At 28.1% G+C, this 9,839-nt stretch overlaps 1 protein-coding gene across 1 annotated transcript; it reads left to right on the top strand.

The window, feature by feature from the left end:
* The first annotated feature begins 501 nt into the window (after positions 1 to 501).
* Positions 502 to 7,989, top strand: LOC107442338 (uncharacterized). The gene is made up of 7 exons (XM_016055879.3): positions 502 to 639; positions 1,996 to 2,099; positions 2,185 to 2,246; positions 3,609 to 3,728; positions 4,523 to 4,570; positions 6,981 to 7,001; positions 7,843 to 7,989. The coding sequence occupies exons 2-7, from the start codon at positions 2,027 to 2,029 to the stop codon at positions 7,936 to 7,938; spliced, it is 420 nt and encodes a 139-aa protein (XP_015911365.1). The 5' UTR covers positions 502 to 639; positions 1,996 to 2,026; the 3' UTR covers positions 7,939 to 7,989.
* Positions 7,990 to 9,839: the final 1,850 nt, after the last annotated feature.

The following is a 9,839-nucleotide window of genomic DNA, read 5'->3' as shown; positions in this document are numbered from 1 at the left end:
TTTTATGGAAAAATTATTTTCAACCCATGGTAACATTTTAAATTCTAACTCATGATTTTGAAAAAAAAAAAAAACAGAACAAACATAGGAACTTTATATGAATATATTTTATGATTTTCAAGAAAAATTATTTTAAGCGTATGGTAGTATTTAAAATTTGAACGTATGGTTTTGAAAAGAAAAGAGAAAATAGGAGTATCGGAATTTTGTATGAAGATATTTTTTGCTTTTCAAGAAAAATTATTTTCAGCATATGTTAAAATTTTTAACTCGAACTTATGGTTTTGAAAAGAAAAAAAAACAGAAATGGTTAACTTAAAAATGAGGCATATTTCCTTTTTATTTTCATAGAAAAATTCAAAATTGATTATTCTGATAGTCTCGTAATTTGAAATGAAATGATTTGTAATAGGCAGCACCAAACACATGTTGCATTTATAAAACTTTTGATACATCACCTTGATATCAAGTGACAGGAAGAAAAATGATATTTAACATCGACTTACTTTTATGACAGCTATTACATATTGTAACACCTGTTAGTTAAAATAAGTTTAATGAAAATTGGGTTTTACTTAAAAGGAGATACGTGATCCTTTTCGAATGCAGATGATTCTTTTAGAACGAACACATTGCCAGGTAAACTTTAGTCTTTTTAAAGAAATAATCTTACAAGTATTAATGTTATTATATAAGATTTCTTAAATTTTTTTCTACAAAAAAAAGAAAGAAAAGAAAACGTAATTCAAAAATTCATTTTTTTTTAAACTTTATAGTAACACTAAAATTTAAGTACGTCATGAAATTTCCTAAAATATAAGAAAAAAATATTATCTAAAAAATTTTTTTTCTTAAATTTTGATTCACTCGATCTTTTTAAATTTTTAGGAACGATATTTTAGATTCATAAACGTTTGAGAGAAAAATCATCGTTCTTTTGGGAAAATATAGAACTTATTATCACTAAAATGAGATTCCTTTACATTGAACTGGGCAGAAAAACATGATTTTAGTTATTCTGAATTTTTAATCGATACACAATAGTTTTTAGGGACTGTGAATATAAAAGTTACCCCTTATGTTTTGGGGGTCAGAAATGTGAATCCGTCGAATAAAAGGTATGTTTATTCAAAGAAAGTGCATTTTTGTGTCTGATTTTGTAACTTAAAATATCTTCTGCACTAATCGAATAGAACATTTGAGGTCGCACTTTCGAACCATTAAGTTTGAGTCCTAGAACGTGAAGATTCGATTTTTTTCGGTGGTCCGTTTTTTTACCCGTTTTGTGCATCATACAGATCTTACTGCATTTTATTTTTCCCTTATAAATTTTGTGTGTTATTCTGCGTTTTCCATGCTTTTCGACCTTATTTAAAATTGCTATTTTTGGTTTTTAAAATGCAACTTTTATTTCCAAAAAAATCTACAATTAATTAAAAAAAACACAATACTTCCACAAAAACACAATACTTACTAACTTCAAAATAAAGACAGCCTCTGAATAACGGACATATGTTTATGGATTTGAATACATTCAAACTGCCAAACGATTAAAAATAAAGTTAACCTCTGGGCAGCAATCTTTCGATTAATTGCCATTATGGATAAATGGATAAAATTGAAGTAGCTACATCTGGTAATTAAGAGTTGGCCCCTTATCTCACTGAGAGCAAATTTGCTGTTAGTTCATCTCTTGATGACCAGAAAGTAATTTGTTCTTAATTATTAGTTTACCCATTTTCCAGCAAAATATATTTACATATGATTATATTGATAGGTATAAAAGTTGAAAGGAAAAGCTGAATTATATGATGTGGATGTAAAAAAAATAATTTTAATTTTGAATAACTCTAGTGAAAAGACTAAAAAATAAATATTGTAATATAATTTATTGTTCATAATTATTATGTATATAAATATTGTAGTATAAATTATTTACATTAGATTCTTTTATTTAAGTCCGATTTCTTATTCCCACTAATCAAATGATTTCAGTGTTTCACTTTGTTGAGTATTCTCTGACAAAATGCACCTATTTTGGATCATATTAGTATTTTGTGCTGCATCGGTTAGTGCTTTTGAAAAGAAGAAAGTTTGTGGTAAATAGGTCTTTTAATTATTTCATTAAACTATTTTTGGAGAGAAAAATGAAATCTAACTTCCTTATCAATATTTTTTGTGTAGCGAAACTCACCGAAGAAATAGGTGCTGAATTCGATAAATGCAACACTTTAATTCCGGAAGAGGTAAGACGTTATTTTTTCATTTTTAACATTTTTTTAAAAATAAAATTATTCTGATCGTGAAAACATTACAAAAATGCATGTAAATGTAACGATACAACTCCCAGTCTGATTCCCCCCCCCCCCCCCGGTTAAAATTGCTATAAGAATCCTTAAACAGGAAAAGTAGGTAGAAAAAGGTGAAATAAAATGTTCTGAAATAAAAATAAGCTAGAAAAAATCATAAGATATTTTAAAATAAGCTTGTAAAAATTATTTTTAGAAGAACTGATGTTTTTTTGTAAATTTATGTGCTTAAACCTTGCTTATGCACGTAAATGTATTAGATTCCTCTTAAAAACCTATTTTGTTCAAAATTTATTGTACTTTTTCAAATTTGCACTCTTTTGCAGTTATTTAGGACAAGGAAAAACAGTAATTCATCTATAAATTTTCATTAATTTACAAACTAATTATTGAAAAATTCTTGAATATGAATAAAAAATTTAATATTTTATATTTTTAAACAAATACTGAAACAAATAGATTTTTAAGTAACTATTAGATTATTTTCTATAATAAATAAAAAAAACAAAAATAAAATAATGAAATATCAAAATCTGTTTTACTTGTAATTTGGAGAGTCGGAGGAAAAAGATGTATAAAAGGGACCCCAGGGTCAAATCTGTGCCAAAGGGTAAAATGCTCGAAATATGTTTTAATGCACACAGCTGAGCTTTTAAATTAAGTTATTATTATTATTTTTTTAATATATTCGTGGTTGAGCAGCCGACCCAATTTTTGGGTTTAAGACTACTGATGTTCAACTCCGTAACCTTGTATTGTTGAACCCATCCAGAGGACAAGGAAACTCCTGGATCAGTACCACCAGAGGTATGGATTTCTTATGGGAACACGGAGGACTTTGAAACTCAACAGATTTAACGTGCATCAGTCACCATTTACTACACGGGGAGTGTTCGGCTGGCGGGGATGAAACCCACGAACTCTTAGACATGGGCCCAGTGCCCTACTAACTAGGCTATCCTGACCGAAATTAAGTTATTTGATAAAAATTACAAACTATTAGTAGAAAAATTAAATTTTATACGAATTAAATTTAAATATTTTTTTTAAGTTAATTTTTACTACGCCGTCTAATCAAAATTAATGTTCTAATAGGTAATAAACTTAGCCTTTCTGTTTTCCAAATTTTATAACACATTTAATTTCAATAATAATAATTATTTATATTTCAATGTATTATGAACTGGAACAAGTTTTGTTAAATCATTATGTATTTATCTATTCATGTAGTAAACGATTTCTTTGTTCACAATTTAAAATGGCCTTCATGTACTTATTATATTTTGTATTTCAATTAAGCAATTGAAACTCATTAATGAATGTAAGAAAGCCGCCGTTCCAGATGCACTTCCAGAAAATGTAGATAAAACCTATCCTTATCTTGTTGAAGCCTGCAAAGACCGTCAAAAATTTAAAACGGTAAGTCTTAATTTTTTTGTAGATTTTAAGAAAATAAATGTTTAGAAAGTCCCGATTGAGGACTTTTGAGCAAGAATTTAAAAATTAATGGGGAAAATGAGCTAATATTTCTTATTCTTTGTTGATGACGTGAACATTATTCATATAGAAGTATCAACTAAAGCATGCTTAATAATAATATATCTTATGGAATTATCAGTAGTTTAAAAATAAGTGAGCCAAGTTAATGCCTGCGGTTTTAAATATGTAGAATTATTTATTGCACTGCGAATTATTTATCCGTTTTACTACTAAATTCTATTATATTTTTTCATCATGTAACATTCGCAAATATCGATGCCAGATGCAAAACAAAGATACTTTCTTAACTTTTATGGTGCTTTTTTATCATCCGTTTTAATTAATGCGATATGTTTGGATTAGCTTTAAGCAAAGATTACTTTAACCTAGCATTTTAAAACGCAATCATTTGTTATGGTTGGTTGAAGAATATGATGTGATGGTTAGCAATGCATATGGTGGACTCAACCAAAAACAATTCAAAAAACATTTGAAGGTTGCCTGAAGATGAAAAACAGAAGTAATTATGCAATTAATAATATTTATATTTAAAATTTTAAAATTTTGGAATGAAATTTTAGTTCTCGAAAGTTCTTAGTTGTTATAAATTTTACAAAAAATTAATTCCTTAACTGTAAAATGATGGTTAAGAATTTTATATCCTTTTAATTATCCACAAGCTATTCTTTCAAAATTTTAAATAAAAAATAATTTAAACTACTTTTTATTTGCAGTTCGCTGATTGCATGGGAGGTCATATTGAAAACGGTAAAATCACGGAAGTAAGTAATTATTTTGAAAATAAAAATTTGAAAAAACATACTTATTGACTGAATAAAAATAGTCAATTATTATTATAGTTGACAAATGAAAAATAAGTAAGACTTGTATAAATATGAAAATCTTTAACATCCTACAAATTTCCTACTTCACCGTGAATAATTTCAGATAAAATTACTGTAAAGAGTACTGGCACAGAGAGTGTCAGTTATTTTTTCCGCAAAATTTTATGGAACAAAAAAATTCTCATGTATCGTCATTTTCACAGCAATATGTACAGAATTACTGTAATTAAATAAAGATTACTGTGAAAATTATGGTATAATCTTTTACGGATACTGCACTCAGAATGCCAAAACTTTTTACTGGAATTTTATCCGGAATTTCTTATAGTGTCGATAAATGTGTAGTTTAGTCTTGCAAAGTACAAAATAAATTTTAAGATATCTTTTCTAAATAAAGTAAAAATCTCTAAGAAAATTAAGTACATTATGTTGAACCATATAAAGCAATACCATTAAATCAATGAAAGAAATTAATTTTTATTGTAACAATTTCAAAAATTATAACATTTTAGCATTTTCTAAAAAAATTACTAAAATATTTTACCCTTTTAAGATTATTCTTTCCTAAGTTCGATATTATGAATTATAGTTTATTTCCTTCACTAATTCTGTATGAGTTTGAAAGATAAAATAAAATCATAAACTTGTACAGAATTTGATATATTTAAGAATTTAAATGTGCACTTCCCTTCGAACGTAACAGTTAAAGTTGTTATTCACAATGTAATCGATAATGAATGTAAAAAATTTGCTATAAATTGAACTGTTCTATTAATCGAATTGTACTTAGAAAAATGCATCCAAGTTTTCATACATGCTGTACAAGATCGTACATAAATTGCTAAAAAAGTTAAGATTAAGACTAAAAAAACTAAAATTACGATTAAAAAAAACTAAAAATGTTTTGGAACAAAATGTCCTGTTTGTCTGACTTCAACACGATTTCAACTGTGTCGTGAATGTTCAATGTGTAACAGTAATTTTAAATCCTAATAAAAGTGGCGAAAACTATTGCTTTGATTATAAATATTTTCTCTAATTTGAGTTGAGAAAAATGGTAAAATTTAATGTGTATCTAGCTAGGGGGGAACCCCAAAAAATTCAGTAACTTTTACCATAGCGCTATGGTAATCAATTTTGGTAACATTAGTAACGAAGTGTGACTTGATTAAATGTTGTTAGTGGGTAAATGAGGTAAGAAATTCAGAAATTTTTACCGAAAGTGCTGGTAATTTTACAGAGAAAGTTGGTAATTTCGTTACTAGTAAAACATGAGATGACGCAAAAATGTTCCATTTGATAACTTTTGTAAACGCTTGTTAGATTTATTTTTGATTAATTGTTTTTATTTCTATGTAAGCTAAAAGCTAACATCTTTCAATTTATATAACTATAAGAAACATGCTTGTAAATATACTGTACAAGGCTAAACAAGGCTAAACTAAAGCAATAATTTATTATGCATCATGGTGTCCCAACATCCTAAGTAAAAAGCGTAGAGGTAGCAGTTTCGAATAACACGACAATACTTGTTGTTGTTGTTGTATGCCAGTTTAGGCAGTGGGGGTGCGATTGTTCCTGTTTTTCAGTAGCGCCACCTATGGCCAGGAATTCCACTTCTGCCACGCCATTCACACAACCACAATCCGTTTATAGGGCGGGTCACATTCACATACAAAAGAGAAAGGACATAGAACACACAGAGAGAGAAAGAAACATCCATGCCTTGCCCGGGATTCGAACCCAGGACCTTTCTGATGCAAGGACAGTTCCCTGCTCCCTACACAGGCCGGTTAGCAACACGACAATACTGGATGCATCTATTTATTAATATTTATTTGTTGTTACACATAGATATGCAGGCTTGTATGCTTCTAACAAAGTTCAAGTTCAGCTTATAAACCTTATATAAACTTGATGAACAGATAGCACAAGATAGCGTAGAACATCACAAAGTTGCGCCAAGGTTTTAGCGGAATTCGAATTCCTTACCTACACACTACAATCGATGCATCTTTGCAATGTCTTTCTCTAACTTGTGCTAACTGTTCTTCCATTTCGCAAGGCTTCTTCCCAGGTATATTTTAACGATTACAGCTAACGTTCATTTAAATTAAAAGTTCCTGAGTTTTACATGAATTATTCCTTTTATTACTAGTTTAAGTAGTACAATTTCGATCATTTGGAAACTTAATACACTTAGAGAGAAACAAAATTGTTCGTTATCTACAAACTTACTCCACAATCTGATTTATTTAAGTTTGGAAATTATTTTGAAATATTTCTGATTTTCACTTAAATGCTAATTAATAAATAGTGATTTCTAAAAAAAAATTTTTTTTTACAGGAACACATGGCTGAAAACGAAGTGAGTATTGCGTGGCCCTTTTATTAAAAAAAATTCTTTTAGGACTTTTTCTCATCATTTTTTTTATAATGCGTAAGGGGAAACATAAGTATGTTTTCATGACTTCATCATGATATTCTACGCATTAAAACAATTAGTACAATAATCGAATAATTTTGACGAAAGCGCTCATAAAATTTATTTTTTTTTGTTCAAGAAAATTGTTTAAAACTAAGAGTATATACAAAATATGTACTCATTTGATGCATTACTTTTGAACACATCAGCCCGGAAATATCACGGACACAAGAAACAGAGGACGAAACTTCACCCGTTATTTCGAAGAGAGCAAGAAGGACTGACCTTCCTATTTTACAAATATGGTATAATTTGTCTTACGATAAAATTATTTAATTATTCGTAAAAAGTGGTTTTGGCTTGTTTGTTTACAAATCACATGAGATTGTTCATGATTTTTTTACTTCTCGCTTATTTAATTTGTTGATCAATTTCTAATTATTGCTAGGAATTTTGCTTAAATTTTTCTAACGTGTTGTTTGTAAATGGCCTTTTGTTGACATTTATATAAAAACATGGTTAGAATTGTGAATAATAAATAACCGAATAGATAATATAGTCAAATAAGAGGAATCTTTTCCTTCTTCTTCTTTTTTCCTATTTTTAATTCCTAAAAGATTACTATTTGGACTAATTTAAAAGGATTGAAATAAAAAAGAATAAAGTTAAAGTTCTTATTTTCTTTGATTTACATCTTAAACTTAGTTTAAGGCATTTAGTTTTTCTTTAGTTTAGAGCATTTAATTACAACATTCAACTTAAAGTTTCTATATTCTTCTTCTAGAGATGCTACGGTGAAGTTGAGGAAAAATACGATGTAGGACCTGGAAAACCAACAAAGAAAAGCGTCTTAGACTTAGTTATACCAGATTCTCTTTGAATGTAGAATACATATATGATGAAAGTTGAATAAAAATGACAGTTTTCTCTATTGGTTGTCTGTTTCTTTCGTTTTTTTTTACAATTGGCTGTTTCTTTCTTAAAAAATAAAACAAAAATAAATGAAAGCACTTATGCTTTTCAGTTTATAATTGTGAAAAGAGTAAACTGTGCAATCATTTTAGTTTTCCAGGAACACTCAAGATTTCAATTATACAGAGTTGTAGCAGCGATGAGATTGGCGCAAAGACTTTTTCGAAAAATCTAAAAATATTTTTTAAACTTCAAGAATAAATACTTAAAATAAATTTAATCCTAAAATTATGCGAATTTAATAAAATTATTATTATATTTGAAATTTTATATGATTTTGAGAGAAAGTAAAAAAGTGACTAATATAAAAATTATTGCTTATGAAAATATCGTAATTTTTTTCTAAATGCAGAAGGTATAATTTTTGGATTCATATAATGATGCTTTAAAACTTTCTAGCAGTTCTGATATTCGGAGATTTCCTTCTTATGTATTATTAAATCCCGCCAGAATGAAAAAAAAAGACATTTGAAGACTGATAATAATTATAAATTGGAAAATTTGTGTGGTTTTAAAAAATCATACTCCTCTTTCCGTCTCTGCTCTTTGGAGAATAAGAAACAGATCCTAATGCCAACTTCTCCATGATACTTGATCAGATTCTGGTATCATTTTTAACACTTAATTATTCTTCCCAGATATCTAAAGAATAATAAAAGAATCTATTGAGTACCTTTGCTATATACGTCTGTCTAATTCAACAAAGCACTAACTCCAGCCGAAAGTAATAACTTCACGCTTGTACAGTGTTACTCTTATTAAACGTAGAAAACTAGATAAATACAGTAGAAATCTAAAGAATAAATGAATCCATAGAGTACCTTAGGCATATAAGTTTATCTAATTCAGATCTCCACTACCTCCAGCAGGCAGCAATTACTTCACGCTTGTACAGTGTTAATCATGGAGCTAGGATTAAGTGGAGAAGACACTCCCACTGGCCGACTCTTTTCAAGGTGAAGCAACCGCGAGAGTTTTCCGCCATCTTACTTGCTGCGTCGTTGTGCGCTCATACATCTTTCTATTTCTAGTTAATCCATGCTTTTTAACGAAGCTTGGAGGGCGGTTTTGAAGGGTTCTTAATTTGATTTAAATTGTCGAGTTTAGTCTTTTAAGTTAAATAAGAGATCCATCCATCCAAGCTTTCTCCATTTTTATTTAGCCGTTAGAATTTTCGTATTTCTAACTTTTAGAAAAAACCTTTCAATTTGACAGAATTTTTAAAACAAATGGAATTCTTGGTAAAGTTAATATTAGGTCAAGTTCATTTAACAATCACTATGCACTTTTCAAAACAATTTCAAGAAGATAAAAAAGTTTATTATCTAGAAATTTAAAATTTATATTACTCTGATAGTTTTAATTCATAGGTCCATAAAGTCAGGTAACTAATTATTTTAAGAAAAGACAAGAAAAAAAATATTAGGTAGTTATGAATGTGTTGCATCCATGGAGCTAACTCCAAGCTGAATATAGAAATAAATTGAATTCCACAATATTGAAAGATGTTTATTGTTAAAGAATGATTTCAGAAAGTGAAATACATAAATTTATACAAATTTCTCTTGCTCAAAATAAATCTATACATATGAAGATTTATACTTTGAGAGTTTTATGAATAGTTAAATAGGACATTTTTAATTGCATACAAAGTAAATCAATTAAAAAAAATATGTCAAAATGTTTATTAAAAAAAAAAGGAAAAATATGTTAGATTAATAAAATATCACAGTGTTTTAGTGATTATTCAAAAAAAAAAAAAATCTTAAACCTGAGCAAAGGATCCTAAACAGATCCTTAAATATATAC

This window comes from Parasteatoda tepidariorum, chromosome 1 (assembly GCF_982258835.1).
Source record: "Parasteatoda tepidariorum strain Cologne lab strain chromosome 1, Ptep-v5.0, whole genome shotgun sequence".
In the NCBI taxonomy this organism is placed as follows: domain Eukaryota; kingdom Metazoa; phylum Arthropoda; class Arachnida; order Araneae; family Theridiidae; genus Parasteatoda; species Parasteatoda tepidariorum.
The sequence above is the reverse complement of the archived record's forward strand: the minus strand, read 5'-3'. Positions and strand labels throughout refer to the sequence as shown.